Here is a 17,575-nt window from a genome sequence, read left to right as displayed (position 1 = left end):
AGAAGATACACCATACCAAATCTTTATTCTGGGACCAAATTCATTTTAACTGTTGCAGAGACCATGCCAGGCTTTGTAGTTCATCTTACTAGATGGGTGCAATACATTACAGGCTCTAGCAAATGTTGTGCCATGGTTTAGCTGAACAACTTAATCTTCAGAGTAAGGTCAGCTGAAAATGCTATTGTGGCATGTCATCATGACAGCTGAGTTACAAGGCACGTAAGCACAGATGCTGACTGCAGCACATCAAACTTTTACTGTTATGAAGAAATTAGTGTCATGGTTGCATTGCTATTTGGAAGCCAAGAACCTAGAAGGACCTCATGTTTGTTAGAGAAAGAAATTAGCTATGTGGTTTGCCATTTCCACTCAGATGTATACGTTTGAAAGAGCAACAGACCTCTAAGATAAATGATTAAAGTACAATCACTTAAAAATACATTAGATACATCTGCTCAAAGGTTAATAACCACTAGGATAGCCTTCAGTACATGACAAGGGAAAGAATCTCATGCTTACAAATGCATCATCAGGGACCTCTGCATTCCAGCTGCTGGAGATGTTTAGCAAATTGGTGGCAGACCATTGCTGTGTTGCTCTGGCTTTCTTCTGGGCTATCTGCTGAGGTCTGTTCTCTGCATGGAGGAACCACAGCGCCTAAAGAGAGTGCTGTGGTCTGTGGGAAATTTTGACTCTAGTGAGAAAGGAAGAGATTTGAATGGTTTCCAAAACCCATTAGAACTCAGTGACTCCACAAGTTCATCTTCCTTGCACTACTCCAGCAGTGTACTGACTACAAAAGCACCACAGTCCCCATGCTAGCTGCTCCTCCCACCTACACACAGATCAGCAGCTGCTGCCTCAAGATCTGCTTCTCCTTCAGTTGCCTTTCATCTCAGTTGCCCTTTCTCCATAACCTGCATACAGCTCCTGGGAAGATTTCCATTGCCATCCTCATTGCCACTAGACAAGTTCCTGGGTCAGATACACAGCCACCATGTGGCATCAGTACCCATCAGTATCTATACAGCAGGCCACGTTTCTCACGACACAACCTCTTGGTATGAACCACAAATTGAAAGTGGTTTTGGTGGATGCTTGAAATAAAGAAGCCAAAGGCTGAAATACGCCATAAGTGAGAATAGCAGCTTTCCTCTTGGCATCAAGTCCAGAATCCTCCTGGAAAAAAAAAAAAAAAAAAAAAAAAAAGAAAAAAGAAAAAAAGAGAAAGAAGAGAAGGAAAGAAATAAATTAAGAGGCATTAAATGTTACTGTAGCTCCATCTGCTTTGCCACAAAGCATCAGGGAACTCCACTTGCTGAGCTGCAGGGGCAGCTGAGCCTCTTTGCTCACACAAAGCCCCAGGGTCCTCAATATGTATATATGTAGGAAACAGCTTTCAAATCTTTCACTTATTTTACTGACAGATTGCCCTAAACTTATTTATCAGTTAAAAGACAGATTTCAAGTGGAGCAGAATTTAAACAAAAGAAGTGGTTCAATCTTTTAACAAACAGCTGCCAGATCCCCAGCTGGGGACTTGGATGCTGGAGGCAACAGGCCAAGCAGGGGGTGTCTCTCAGATGCAATCCCTGCAAACATGTGTGTTTCACAAGCTATTTTATTATTATTATTTCATCTTTTTCACCAGCAAGATCTCCAAGCAAAAAAGATCTCCTTCGCCACGTTCTCAGCCCTACTTTGCTGCTTCTTTGAGCACTGCTGGCTCCTGGTAGGGTTCTGCCTCCCCTGAAGCTGCCCCAGCTCAGGAACCACCCATCCCCAGTCATCAATATCCCTGATCAGTCAATCAGGGACTGCACAGCACACCTCCTCTAATTTGCATTTAACTATAGATTAAACTGATGCATTGTGACACTGTCACTGAGGGGACATTATCCCCTACTAATCATCTGTCGTTCTTAATTAGATATCTAGGAGTAAAAATGTAATATGTTGTGACAAAATTGCACAATATGGAGAATTCCAGAGTAAGCAGTTTGCCAACTTGGAAAAATACTGGATGGGATTGTGGGGTTCAGTAAGCCATACTGGGCTTTTACTACGAGGAAAGAGTTCTTAAGAAGTCAAAAAGTGAGTGAAGCAGCATTATTAAACACCCTTAGACAGAAGGGGGACTGAAGAACTCCATTGGTTCACCAGGGAGTTGATACGACTTTCACAGACTGCAATTGTTGGCAACTTTTTACATCATGGCTAAACATTATCATTTAATATTTTATATGTGATAGAAGATTTGAATGGAAGGAATTATAAAACATTTCACTTAGCAATGCAATAAGTCTGAAGTATTTTGTCTTTAACCATTAAATGAATTGTTCTTTCCTGGAAAACCTGGAAATCTACTGTTTGGTAGGAAAACAAAGTAGAACTACAATTACATTTAATCAATCACCTCCTCCAACACCATCACAACACAAACTGACATGATTACAGTCCCAGACTATTATGATAAATTAATTTTGAAGAAATCCCATTTTCCATAAATTAATTAGATTCACATCAGCGTGAGAAAGCACAGCGTTATAAAAAGATGCTATTAACTCTCTGTGTTTAGAGGGAAGAAATAGAAAATTCACATTTGTGAGTTCTCATTTAAAACACTCGCAAACATTTAACTGCAAAAATGATGACAGACACAAGACAGACACCCCGCCAAGAGCTAATGCCAGAATCTCTAAAGATTGGGTTCTCCCCAGACTGCAATTAAAACGAGGAATGCAACACCACAAAACACCTTTGAGGCCAAATATTTAGCAATACTCAATGAGGAAGCAAACATTTAGAGCAATAAGGAAACTCCAGAGCATCATGACCCAGAGCACACTCCCTAGCAGCTGAGCTGGTCATATCAGGCCAGCTGGCTGATAAGAGGTATGAAGAAAGCCCAAAGAAACCTCAGCAGAGCTTGTCCTCAAACACTGCTTCTGAGAGGCCCCACTGAGAGCCACTCTCCTTCCCTTGGGGGCTGCTCTTTAGCTGAGGCTCTCACCCTGAGCCTTTCCAGAGCTGTGCTACAGCCATGCATCCCATTGATCCTTACCCTGGCCAAGAGACCAGCTCCCCAGCTTGCCCACAGGTCTGCCTCATCACAACAGACCTGCCTGGCAATCACAGGACAACCTGATCCTGGTCACTGCATTTAGATCTGACACTGACATACTGATGGAGTAAAAGCAAAGGAGTTTAACCTCAGCATCACTACTTCCAACAGGCCCCACTGCTTAGCTTTCAACCTGCAGGTACAGCACACCTACAGCCACACACACAGCTCACATGCTGCAGCACCAAGTGATAAAGCACCCTGCCATTACAAAACTCTGCACCCAGGCCATTTCTGGGAAAAGCATTCTGTCCCTCACTTACTGTAGTCCTTTTCCTGTATTTCACTAATGCACAAGTGTGAAGTATAGTATAACTGAGTTAGGTTTACCTGATGAAGTTAAACAAAGGTTAACATCCAGTAAAAGGTCTTTGCCATCCAAGTCACAAAATATAGGAATCTGTCTGTTCTTCAAGTGCTTTCATATTCGTTTGGCATAAAAGAATCCTACTGCTTTTAAAATACAAAAGCCCTATTCTGTTTCATCTCAGATAAGAAAAATGATGACTAGACAGAAGAGTCAGCTAAACCCAGACTTGTACAAGAGAGAATTCAGACACTTCACATCACCTCCGTCTGAAGGCAGGACATTTCTTTTTAAAACAGGAAATTAATAAGATCTTAAAAAACCAACATTTCTTTATTGACCATACTGTAGATACCTGTACAGAGTGTAAACTTTAATATTTCACCAGATATGTGAATAATTCTGGAGAAAGAATTATCAAGCACCTTCAATTCACCTGATTAAGTGTATGAGTAAAATGAATTGCTACAAAAAGTTACAGCAAAATACCTTTAAATACATTGCTATTTTATGAAAAATATACAATTAAACAGGAAGATGTCACACAGTTGAGACTCAGAACTGGCTCTTTATGAAGCTTAACTGTAGCATCTGGAAAAGGAGTGAGGAAATAAGAATGTTAATAGCTTACTGCTCTTATCACAGCATTGTGAAGAATACACTGACAGAAGTGGTCTTGCACATGAGCATGTTTCCCAACACACTGTGAAGAAGCTTAACTTCACTCCTGGTTTAGTATGACATTAAGAACATGAATATTTGATTTTGCTTCCCAACTACAGCTCATTGATAGTGCTGAAAATGTGCTTCAACTTTGCTTGTTGTTACTCAGCAATGGCACACAAAGGGGACATAATGATTTTTACCTTTAAGCACCAAGACACAACCAACCCTTCTGGAAATCAGATTTTTAAATGCCATGTTTATGGTTTACCAAAGAAAGCATAACGTAGTTTGCTAAAGAAGAAAGATGGCTACAATAAAATTCAAAGATCATTTTCAGGCTTATAGAATCAAATATAGAAATATTATTTTATAAGCTCTCAGGAAACAAATATGACTCTCTCTTCATAAAACAAACACCTCCAAATGAATTAATATCTATGTCTTTTCTTTTTTTTTTTTTTTTTTTTTTTTAAATGAACTACCAGGAACTGAGATCTAAATTTAAAAGTTTGTTTAGGGGATTTTAGGAAACTACAAAGGAATCTACATCAGATGGAAGAGAAATGAATCCCTCAAACTCCAGCAAAAACTTCAAACACAGCCATTACGCAGCCCTGACTCTAAAGAATCACATGCCGTGGGTATGGATCACATGAGGGTAGTAAATAATACCCTGACAGCACATGGATAAAATATTTCTGTAATGAGAAGTCAAAAGGTGAGATTCAAGTTTTGAAAATTCAAAGTCTGGTAAGTGGGGACAAATGCAGTTAGGCATTGAATCTGTGATATTACCAGGTGTTCCCACCTACATCTATCCATCCTTAGGACCCTCTGGCTGCTTCTCAGCTAAAAGTACAGCCTTCATATATGTGAAGGGCCAAACATGCCATTGTGCAGATAACTGCTGTGTGCTTTGAGGTGCAATCCAGTCTCAAGATCACACCATCCTTTACTCCATTCTGTATTCGCTAAGACACACTTCTTCCTAGCCTGACTCAAGTACAACTAAGGCCTCCACATCTTTCTTACAAAGCAAAAAGATTGTATTACAAGGATTAAGATGCAATTGGACCCAGCCTGGATGGCTCTGTCTTGCCTAACTGCTACAAAACAGTCATTGCCTGTGTGTCTGCATATGCGCATTGTGGCTTGCAGTCAACAGCATGCAGCACTTATCTCTAGGGCCTGATTGTGTTGATAGATCTGAATTGTTTATGGCACATTCCCAGAAGGTGCCTGCTGCTTGAAAGCTCATATTAATGCTCAGTTTCTTTCTATACAATCCACTCCAACTGTGTTGTCAGGACAGCGGCAAGAGCGGCCTTCTGGGGTAGCCAAGCAGAGGTGAGTACAACCACCATTATTCACTGTACAGTAGTTATGTCCTGAAAAAGAAGAGATGAAAAATGTTGAAGGAAAGCAAAAGCAAACCCACAATAAAATCCAAACACATGTGCAAAATGTGCAGATTCACAACTACATCAGGGAAACAAACTGAGATAGAAGAAACTACATGTTGGGGATATCAAAGTCATCAGATCCTTGCTTCTGATATTCACCTCAAGGAAAGGTCCAGATATAAGGACAGAGCAGAACAGGCAACACCAAAAAATATGCTCAGAAATGTACTTCATAAATTGGCTGAGTGGTCACAGACATCAGAATGATGAAAGGGTAAGGAAATGTGAAATGTAACAAATGAGGACCAAATTCAAAATGGTACAGGACTTCATCCCCACCGTCCCACTAGAAAAATACTGAGGAATGACTAGCAAAAAGACCAAAATAGGGGGATTTAGGAAGGAATGCATTAACATTGAGGGGTAAAATGAAAGATGAGGGAATGCCCAAAGCAATGGATTTGAGGGAAAAGACATCAGTCAGAGACAAACATGTGAAGTCAATACGAAAAATAATGTCAAGGTTCCTAAAATTACAAATATAACCTTCTCGTTAGAGCACAGATTGTTGTTTTGTTATACAGTGCCTATCACAATGGAAATATTAATTATTAACTAGTAGTTAACATTATCTAGTTAACCAGCTAATTAACTACTGGGAATAAAATATCTAATTTCTTAGTTATGAAATTCCTGTGCATATTTTAATGCTCTGAACCAGACATGCAATTAAGTTTTTACTGTATGTACTGAATAACTTGAGCAGATACTCTATTTAGAGTTTGGTTTTTTTTAGGCCCGAAGTTAAAACAACACAATTATGAATCTAGCCACATAGTAAGAACAAAACAGAGAACTCTTCTCATCACAGTGATTTGAAAAGAAGAACATAACTGGACAGTGTTATTGCTTCCCAAAGAGTAAGCTTATTTCAAAGGCTATCAAAATTCCTCTTTTCTAAGTTTCACAGGGTGGTTTTCAGTAACGTATTTGAAAAGCTTAACATTCAAGAGAACAGAAAGATCAGTCCACCCACTCTGCCACCTGCTGTTTTTTGAACATTCCCATTTTAAAGACACTGGATCTCATTAAGGACATCTGGAAGACCATTTTGATTAAATAAGTCCCTAGCCATAAGTATAGGATTCAAGTTAGATACTGACAAGACAGCAGCTTTAGCCATGTCTAATGATAGAACAAGACTCCTCTGCCTATTCTGGTTGGATATGGCAACTATAAAAAAGAAACAACACAAAACACCAACAACAAAAGTAATTTTTAATTTCTCTGAAGACTGAAATCTAAGCAATAACTGGACCTTCACTGACCACCTACATCAGGTGGCAGTAACAGCTCCCACTGAAGGGCTCAGTTCATTTATGTGCTAAGATGCTGCACAGCTGGAAAATCTTGAGGATCATTTGTATTACCTCTTGGGCACTGAGCAAAAGCTGTAGTGATTCCATAGAGACGGGAGCGCTTGTGGGGTTGGAAGTTATCGTTTTCTACTGAAATCATGCGATCCACAGCTACAACAGCATCCCTGACAAATACAAGAGAGAATATACAGAAGTGAGATTAATAAAGGAGTACAAGACAAAACAAACAAAACAAAAGAAGGAAGAAGTCTAGAATTGCTTCTTTTCCCACTATTAGAGAGTGATGACTGAAGAAAAATCCCCCACAACCTCAGCTTGTATGGACAACTCAAGTCCACATATCACAGCCCTCATCCTAGGTAGCAATGAGATTCAGTAGCAGGTAGCCAACTCAGTAACTCTGGAGGTAACTCCAACACATGTCCCTCTAGAGGAACACATCTGTTAGTGGTTTTGGTGCGTTACATATTCTGCAATCCCATAGTTTCTGTGACATAGGCAACACAGCTATTACACATAATGATTACAGACAATGTATTCCAGGTGGAATCTCATATTTGGAAGGAACACTGTGTGAAGATTTTTTTTCCTAGAAACAAAAGGGCAGTAACCGACACAACTTAAACAGATTCCCATTTATCCAGAATAGCATTTCCCAGCTGTTAGTTTCTAGCATGGGAATCCTTAAACACACTAATAGCTCTTCCTGCTGCAAGTGACAGAATTGTTTGTATACGAGTTTGTAGATAGAACCCAAATAACTATTTATGTCCAGGAAAGACAGTTAAAAATACATGAACTGGATATATATATATATTTGCAAATACACAGTAAGCTCCAAAGTCTCAATTGCATTTCAACGTTTTAGTTTACTTGCACAAAGGAAATGTCATCAAGACAGTAAAAATGTCCTCTTACTTCTAGTTAAGTATTCAGATAACATCTAGCATAAAAAGCCTTGAGTGACTAATTTCTGCCCTCTACAATACAGCAACTAAAGCCTTAAGGGAAACATGTTAACTCCCACTCATTTCCCAAATAATGCTCAGTGTTATATGTATTTTCTGAGAGGACAAATCATTATGCTAAGAAGAAAACTCATTTAAGTGGCAACATTGATAGGTCAGCTCTACAGAATCACTTTGTCCTGCAACAGCTATTGCCAGAAATAGAAAGAAAAAAAAATAAAATAGAAGAGGAATACGTGACATGTCAGACATGAGAAATGCAGTATGAGCTTCACTTCCTACCAGACAGAAGAACAGAATAAAGTACTCCATAATTTGTTTAGCAGATAACATACCTTCTCCAGTCTGTGTAGTACAAATTCTTCCCATAGCTTGTAACACCAAAAGGATACTGAATTCCTTCAACAATCTTTCGTCGACCAAGTTGATTAGGGTTCATGCATTCCAGTCTCTTGGTACCTTGGTGAAGTGAAACAATTCAATTTGCTCAAAACAAAGACCAATAGAGCTTTCATGAGGAAGAAAGGATAAGCATAAACATGCAAGCACAAACAGACTAAAGTCTTCTGTATGTTCTTCAGTCTGCTGCTCAGCCAAAGGCCTTCCCATGCCAAACCTCCAAACGTGTCAAGGGCTGGATGGCAAAGCACTTTAGTGCTAATATAATCAGCACAGTGCCTAACTTATGAAAGCACAAATGTCCATTGCTCACAATTTGAAACTCCAGATACAGAAACCAGCATCCTCAGGCTGAAGTAGAAGCTGACAGAAGGTCTCCTCCATTCTGGAGGGATGCTTCAATCACTGACCAGTTCTACCTCCTCTGGAAGGCAATTTTTAAATTGAGCTAGGTAAGCACGTTGCAAAATAATTGCTGGCTTGGGCAACCAAGGCAAGACTACAAGAAGAACACCTAACTTACAGATGCAAATAACGTGTAAAAAGACCTTGTTTTAAGTCTACTACACAGCTCAGGAACACTGCTAGCAAATGTAAACACCTGTAGAATTTTGTTAACTAATGGGTTTCAGAATTAGGAGAAGAAAAGGAGAAGAGACAAATTTGAGAACAAAAGACAGGAAAAAGAGAAAGACAGCAGAGTGGGAAGTGATAAAATGCTAGAGAAAGTCTCTTACAGTGAAAAACAGAGCTTGATCTTTTTAGTTTATCATTAACTTGAAAGGTGACTTGAAGTATAAAAGCACCTCCACAGGAAGAGATCTCTGGCAGTCTACAGTGAGAAAGACAGCAAGATGGAAAAAAAAGTTTATATGAGAATTAAAAGCATACTTTTTGTCTTTAAGCATAATCAACAAGTCAATGGCAGAATTCATCTCTTGACCATAGTGTCGTAGAATGGTTCGGGTTGGAAGGGACCTTTAAGGAATCACCCAGTTCCAACCCCCCAGCTATAGGCAGGGACACCTCCCACTAGACCAGGTTGCTCAAAGCCTCATCCATCCTGACCCTGTATGCTTCCAGGGAGGGGATACCTGCTGCATCACTAGACAGTTTTTTGGTCAGAATTAAAATCTTTCAGTTTACTCAGAACCCAACAGAGGTAGTACGAACAAATGAAGTGACTCTACTAAAGCCAAAAATCAAGGCATGAAATCAAAGTGTAGCCCAAAGAGCTATAAATACTAATTGGCTGTGCATCTTCTCAGAATTGGATGTATGTAGTATACTAATACTATGAAGATAGACTTCAACACCTGTTTACCTGCATCTACCCAACACAGCATTGAGGAATAAGGATCAAACGTCAACCCATTTGGCAATCCCAGATCATCCTTCACAAGAATTCTTCTGTTTGTGCCATCCATGTATGAAGTTTCAATTTTAGGAGCTTCTCTGTTCCAGTCAGTCCAGTACAGGTTTCTTAAGAGGAAGAAAAATAGGTAAAAATAAAGACTGACTGATCTCAAGTGACTGTTGTAATCAAGGAAAAAAAAAAATAAAATAGTAAGGATAAAAATAACCCTACATTGCCAAAGTAGTAGTTGCATTAATAAGAAGCACCAAATTGCCTTTTAATATCAAAATGACAAAACATCCCGAAGATATACTGAATGACATACTTCTTGTATGAGATTCTTTTCTTTCTTATTAAAAGAAGAAATGCTTTCCATGCTTTGTTTAGGTTATGTGCTAGATGCCAGGCAAAACCAATTCTATTTCAACAGTTCTGTGGACTGTTTAAAACGTACAACCACAGCACTCCTCCCACCACCCATCATATCTGTGCAGGCTAAGCAGCAGAAGCAGCAACATTTGGCACACAGCTGCAGGATTCATTCAAAATCCTGTTTTTCTTTTCAGCACATCAAGCACTATACAATGGAATCAATCAGAGTAGTTTGTGGTCAGGGGTGAACTTCAGAGAAGGCCATTAATTCAATGACACTTTATTATTAATGGCCATTTGTCAGTGGTGGTTTTTTTTTGCCCTTGAATGCTCTTTCTGAGGCTAAGAATTTACTTGACCCCTGTAAAGGCTAAGCTTTGCATGTGTATTTTCAAAAGGTATCCATACCCTCTCACAGGATCCACAACAATTGCACGGGGGTTCACCAGGCCAGTGTCAAAAAGGATGCGACGCTGGCGCCCATCCAGTCTGGCCACTTCTATTCTATCAAGTTGAGAGTCAGTCCAGAAGATGTTGCGACCTAGATGATCTAGCGCTATCCCTTCAGGGCTTCCCAGGTCTGCAAGGGAAAAGAGAAAAATATTCATAGACATCATATTTCTTAGCAACATTCACCTTATAAGCATTCACAACTCTTAACAGAGAATTTTATTTTTTTTTTCAGTTTTCTGGTTGCAGGCAATAAAAGCTACATCAGTTGGAAAAGTTTAATAGCTTTTTCCCCAGGCCTCCCTTAGTACATCTCCCTCCTTGGGAACACATCCTTTAAATAAGCCTCAGATTTCACCTATATGTCATATGTAGCTAAAGCACAGATAGCCCAGAGAGTTAAGATACTAACTTATGTTTCATACTATGCATTATACCAGACTGTTTGTCTGAATGATACATATAAGAACCAAACCAGCATGCATCCCAAGTCTGCATATAAACTTACCTTGAAGAGGAAAAAAAAAATAAATAATAAGAGTAGATAACAGGGAAATAAATAGAGACTATGAGAATCCTACTCTACCATCCATAGCAAGTCAGGATCCAGAATTATTCTATAGCATTTAATATATTATTTAATATTCCCCCTTCTTTGGTAAGTAGCACTCATTTGAAAACTGGATTTTTAATAACCTTAGCCAAAGCAATACAGAAAGCATGTTCTGAAGAACTAGAGATAATGCTATTAGTTAACTGATGGAATTTAGATCCTGTTCTTTGTTTTTGCACAGCAATCCTTTTTGGAACATATTTTAGTACTGTATGTGCACTATTTGTCTTGGATAGTTAGTTGTTCCAAAAACAACAGGAAATAACAGATAACATCCTTTCTGCTTTAGCATTAGTAATTCCTAACTCGCATGAAAGATGCATAATAAATATATAGCTCTTCAAGGTTTAATTCAGCCACTGTGGAAAAGCTGCTTCTATGCTTTTCAACATTCAGCCATTCATTGAAAAGGAGCATGAAGGCTGTGTGGGATGTTGTGAGGCCAAAGCCACTACAGATCACTTCTAGTCTGATTTCAGTTCCAGAATAAGTAGAATTGCATGTGGTCACTCCCAAAAACAGGCAGTGACCCCCCATACCAGCCAGCTCTCAAGAAATCTTTCAAATGTGGATCTACACATCACTTAAATGCCCTGCAACAAAAGAATGTGGCAAATGAGTGTTCTACTAATTTTCAAGTGTATTTATGAAAGCCATTAAACAGTGTGTGACACAAACGATCCCTGTGAAGAACAGGCATCACTGACACAGACGTGCCCCTACTGCACTGCCATCAAGGCTGGTACAGTCACAGGCTCTACTCTTTGGAAACAGACAGGCTTGTATAGATAGACAACTAACATAATTTAAGCAATTGCAACAAAGATGGAAGTTCTCCTTTCTGACCTGCCCCCACAGCTGCAGAGCTCAGAAAGCCTCCACAGGCAACACAGCTGCAGGAATAGATGGGAACTGGATGGGGCTCCACAATAAAACATGTTTCTGCAGAACAATTCAACTTGGATTGCAAGAGCTTTAACAACAACAAAAAAAAAAAGTGCATTCCACAAAAATACGTGAGAACTGAAGAAAGCAGCTGCAGCCCTCCAGAGGAAAAAGGCAAAGATCAAAACAAAATAATAAATTCTTATGAGCTTTCTAAGAGCGAGGCATTTTCCCATTTACTGAAATTTTAAAGGTCCAGTTTTGAGTACCACAGAGTTATTCAATACTGAATATTCAGCCATAAATTGTTCTGACTCTGTATTAAAAATCCAGTTAACATTTCCATGCAGGAAGTAAAGAGAAACATTGCTCAACATCTCTCTTCAGGAGCACTGAACACATCCCATGACAAGGCAATATATGGAAAAATATCTCATAATTTCTGAGGTGGTTTTTGTAGCAGATAAAAACAAGGTTCCCATGCAGCAGTGGTACATTGTAAGCACTCTGAGTTACCTAAAATAATCCAATTTAGTAGAAAACCTTCACAAATATTCCAAAAACATTTTATATACTGCAAGGCTTTCGAAGCACACACACACACAGTCTCATTAGAACAATTCATACATATACAAAATCTTTAGCAATAGCAATTTCCTTCACTTTTTAAAGTGCACAATATGACAAAGTCCCTGAAGAGTAGATCCTCAAATGGTAGAGACTGGAGATCCTTTCCCCATTGATGCTGTAGTTATACATGCATATGCTTACACTGTTCTAGAGGCACTCTTAAATTAAAAATGTTAGGATTAAAAGGAAGTTCTACAAATTCCTCAGCCAACAAGTTGTATAGAAATACAGTTAAGCTGTACAGAAATAGTTGCTGCTGTGATTAGGGATGGCTTTAAGTTTTCCCTTAACCCTTCCCAGGACAAATGCACAATCCAAGCTGCTCCCCTCTCTCCATTGCCCCTGAGAGCTGAAATGGAGTAACAACAAACTGGCTATTCAGAAACATACTTCTACTCCAGGTAGAAATTTGCAACACATCCAAAGAAAACCACAGCAAATTTATTGTAGAGTTTTAGAACTTGTTGATTATTTTGCTAAATTAATTTCCTACATTTCAATGACAGTACCTGGGAAAGATAAAAAGCAAGAAACTCTAGTACTTTACAAGTATTCTAGGATCCCAGGGATGTGAATGAGTATATAAAAAGTGCTTCCCTCTAGCTTCTTTTGCTGTTTGTTTGTTCTCCCCCCCCCCCCCCCCCCCCCCCATGTTCCACATTCACTTGGTTCCCTAAACCTGTCCCTCCTTCTTAACATTTTAAGAAATGTTTTCATATTTTAAATGCTCTAAGCCTTAGATACCCCAGTTCCATCATGAACACCTGCAATTTGCTGCTACTCTTGTTACTTATCTTTTAGTCAGTCAATAACAAAGTGTCAGTTCAGCAGAGAACTATTACAGACCTATTCAGAGGTCCCTTGCAAAGAACTTTACAAAAGCTTCACAAAATCCAGTTACACAGTGTTTACTGGATCACCTTTGTCTGCACATCCACTGACTGATGAAAAGCTTTCATGATTTTCCTACATTAAAGAGTTATCAAAACCATAACCCAGATTGTAATGTAGTGTAAGCACTGCAATGAAGTGCTACTACACAGGAAACAGATCCTTCTTCATTTTAAGTCACCAAAGCTTTTGGGTATCATTTATTTGAGTAACATTCACTTGTAATAAGGCTGCAGCTCAAGTAACACCTATGAATTATCTAATTCATGTCTTTAATGCCATTAATAGGAAGTAGGAAGAACTTGGTGCTGTTACCTGTTCTGATGATGGTCGTTGGCTCCCCACCATGTAGGCTAGCTCTACTGATCGATGGACCGCTGATGTCTGTCCAGTAAACCATCTTGTCCATGCAGTCATAAGCGACTCCAATAATAACTTTGTCCTGTTGATCAGCAAGCAAATTAGATCAAGCAGAGAAAAGGACGATGTGGGCACTCACTGTACAGTAGCTTAGAATAGTGCTTCCAATCGTTTCTTTTAACAAGCAGACACTATTCACAGAGCTTATTCCAAAGAGGTATGCATGTTCATTTAAAGAAAGTTCTTGCTGACATCTTGCTGTAGTATTCCTCATCTGCTTTTTTTCCTTTCATTCTTTCTGTATATTCAGCTGTTTTGTATGGATCGATGCATTTCAGCAGTTACTTAAAAGTATCAATTACCACAACAAAGTTCTAGCAAAGTAAGTTCATTAAATAACAGTTTTGGAAATACTCCACGAATAAATCTTGAATACTCTCACTGGAATAGGGAAGAAGTGATTTTTTGGACAAAAGAAGGTAGGTCTGAAGATTTGAGTTCAGAGTGTCCTGCGGGTCTTCTAGATTTTTCACCAATAGAAACGTGAGGTTAGCAGTATTTATATAGTCAACTGCTGGAGGCATGTGAGACCACAAATATTAATTTCTTGCCCTATGATGTATTCTTTTAAAGCAAATAACTTTTTCTATAGCTCAGTTATCTTCCCCCCTTACCTCCCCAAATAGTCAGGTCAAAAATTCAGTGACAAAGTGCTGAGATACCAAAATCTTAAGAAAACATAAAAATTGAGTTTGAAATTTAAATTATCAAACAACAAAAATGACAAACAATCACTTTCGTCTGCACTGCAGCTCCTCCAAGGCGCATTAGTTTTTACAGTAGGTTACTTACTGGAATATGCAAGAGTGCTTTTGCACCATTTTTCTTCATGTTGTTTCCCTCCAGTGGAACATGTTCAATTTTCCCACTTTGGGCAAAAAGCAAATGTGTTCCTGGAGGCAGCGGAATTGTGTCTGGTCGAACGGAGGGCCCAATAGCAACAGGAGGAGCAGCTGTGCTCAGACCTTGTCCATAGAAAAAGAAACAGATGGCAACAAAATGAGCTTGTGCAGTGCAACAAGGCTCCTTGTTACATACAAAGACAATTCCAGACAGGCTTCTTAGGAAGGAATGGCCTGATAAGTAGACACTAACAACTCTAATCAGATGCAGAAAGCTTCGGATATTTTTTTCCCCTTCTGCTGACAGAGAAGAAGCAACTGACATAATAGATCTTTTCATGTTCAGCTCTGTAATTGCTCCTTCCTTCAAATGTTCAAAAAAGCCTATCTTATTTTGCAATTGAAGATGTTGGAAGGAACATCCTTCATTTCCCGAGGCAGCAGCCATTTACCACACATTCAGAGGTTCCCAAAGGGCAGAAATTATAGGGGCCCCTCACAGTTTCAAAGCAGGAAAGAAGTCAGAAAGCCATCTCACCACAGCTGTCCAGATGCCCTGGCTGAAGAAAAAGCATAAATGGAATTGCCAAAGGGCTGCAGCATGAGGCATACTGTCACTGGCTCAAGAGAAGCCTGCATTGCTCTAACTCAGTGCTACATCTCAGGGGCCCCATGTTTGGGAGAAAGTGCACATCAGAGAAGAGACACCCAAAAGAAACAAGTGCTTCAGCCACTTACATGGTGGTCGAACGCCTGGGCCACTTCTGGTGCCATCAATCTCATTTCCATCCCTATCCACACACCAGCAATATCCAGTGCTGCCATGGCACTGAGTGGGTACGTAATTCCCATGTTCATCACACTGGGGAATGAACTGACCAACTCTTATTTCTCTTTGGAAGAAAGCGCCTCCACTTCCAAGAGCTACTTCTTTCTCATGCTGGCATTTGGTCTTTACCACTCCTATGAAGAAAACAGACCAGTGAATGTTTCTGCTTTAATTAATAACTATGCTCTATTAGCAGTTGCCATACACTACTTATAAAACATGTATTCTCGCTATTGGAGGAACATGATGCAAATTTAGAAGGCATATACCATCTGTGTATCTTCAGAAACAGTCTGTCCTATGTAGATCCTACACATTTGCCTTGATTTTACATAATTTTCAATATTTTTCACTGTTCAATTTAAAACAAAACAAGAAGCTCCCTTGCAGCTTCCTACATTGAAAGGTCATAAAAGAGAAGCTGGAAAACATTATTTCTCCTAGAAACACATTAGAAAGAACATTCTGTCCAGTTTGTGACCCCCAAATGTCTACTTGTTTGGCAAATACCCATGGACTTCAAGATATGACTGATTAGCCAGGCTACACAGTGGATAAAGTTTTTTTGTAATGCTAAAAGTCAAGTTTCCCTTCAGAGGGGCAAGAAAAAAATCACGACATAAAGCAGATGCTGAGTTCTCCACAGAGCCTAGAAAATGAGACAACTTACTGCTCTGATGCATATTAGTCTTTTTAAAGTTCAGGCATCAAATCTGAGTGATCACCTGATACTTTTGGACTCCAGAAAGGAAATGAAGGAACAGATTGCTCAGTTCCTGGTAAGGCACACAAGTGAGGCTGCACTGAAAGCTGGATTACTACTAGAGAAACACATAACACACAATGGCTATATGTGTTAAATACAGAGATTACAGAAGAAAGATGAATTTTCCAGATTATCAATAGATTCAGGGATCAGTTTCTTCTGGTTTCAATTTTACAAAACAGTCTGGACTAAATTATAAATCTTCCTTTGCTGTTACATGTCATGTAATAGGGAATGTCACCTAGACCAATATATCCTTCCAGATACCAAACAGCACAGTGAAATTAACAGAATACAATAAACTTATTCCCACTCCACACAAAGAAATCTGTGGTATTTTTACCCTACATTTGAGACATGACGGAGTCTGCACAATGGGAGGGAAAGACATCTAATTATGGGGGAACATCCTCTTCCTGATTTCTATGGACAGCTAGAAACACAAACTGTCTGACAAGGAGATCAAACATAAAACTTAAATTTATTCCTTCCTCGCTTTGACATTGTCTAGAGGGCAGTGTTAGCTACGTATGGCTCAGAATAGACCCAGACCAGCAGAGTGCGGATTAATCCTATGTGCCTACAGGCTACTGAGGTATGATAGTCACAAAAGTACCAATAATAATAATAATAATAATAATAATAATAATAATAATAATAATAATAATAATAATAATAATAATAATAATAATAATAAAGTTATGCAAGCAAAAGCTTTGGAAAAGTTCTGTGCACCTGGAGACAATTAGAGAAATACAAATGTCTGGAGAACAGCTCAGTCCAAACAAATAAAATATTTGGCCTCAGCTTTAGTGTGGGTGGCAAAGAGTATTGAGTCAAGTTATAAAATCAAACCCTGAAGGAAAGTGTACATTATCTCAATCTTTTTTTAAATAGCACTCAACTCAATATGCAGGTTAAAAACAAAAAAAGGTTAAAAAAAAAAAAAGAGAAATATTTGAGTCAGTGGAAAAATGTAATTAAGAAGTAGTACTTCTAGCAAGTTACCACAGTATCCTAGATTGGTTTTAAATTTCCCTATTAAGAGATTTCACTTCTTCATCAGGGTACTGGAGGAAGATAAGCAACCACAGATCATGTCATTTGGAAGAGAAATAGGACACAAAAGATGAGAAGGACGAGACCTCATTACTGGCTGAATAGAGCTCACTAATATCAACACACTGATTCATGCAGTCAAATGAACAGTTACACTTGAAATACACCATGTACACCAGTCTCTAAAGACAGAGATTTATCTTGGAAAACAA

General features: G+C 39.0%; 1 protein-coding gene across 1 annotated transcript in view; it reads right to left on the bottom strand.

The window, feature by feature from the left end:
• Positions 1–3,748: 3,748 nt before the first annotated feature.
• NID1 (nidogen 1) overlaps positions 3,749–17,575 on the bottom strand; it is a 34,052-nt gene continuing 20,225 nt past the window's right edge. The window contains exons 13-20 of the mRNA XM_015857894.3: positions 15,448–15,672; positions 14,660–14,832; positions 13,763–13,889; positions 10,387–10,558; positions 9,574–9,731; positions 8,186–8,309; positions 6,934–7,046; positions 3,749–5,488 (exon numbers count right to left, since the gene is read on the bottom strand). Coding sequence (XP_015713380.2) covers positions 5,367–5,488; positions 6,934–7,046; positions 8,186–8,309; positions 9,574–9,731; positions 10,387–10,558; positions 13,763–13,889; positions 14,660–14,832; positions 15,448–15,672 — 1,214 coding nt within the window. The 3' untranslated portion in view covers positions 3,749–5,366. The remainder of the gene's footprint in view (positions 5,489–6,933; positions 7,047–8,185; positions 8,310–9,573; positions 9,732–10,386; positions 10,559–13,762; positions 13,890–14,659; positions 14,833–15,447; positions 15,673–17,575) is intronic.

Source organism: Coturnix japonica, chromosome 3 (assembly GCF_054131305.1).
Source record: "Coturnix japonica strain WE chromosome 3, WE-NBRP24, whole genome shotgun sequence".
In the NCBI taxonomy this organism is placed as follows: Eukaryota; Metazoa; Chordata; class Aves; order Galliformes; family Phasianidae; genus Coturnix; species Coturnix japonica.
Note: the sequence above shows the minus strand (reverse complement) of the source record. Positions and strands in the feature narration are given on the sequence as shown.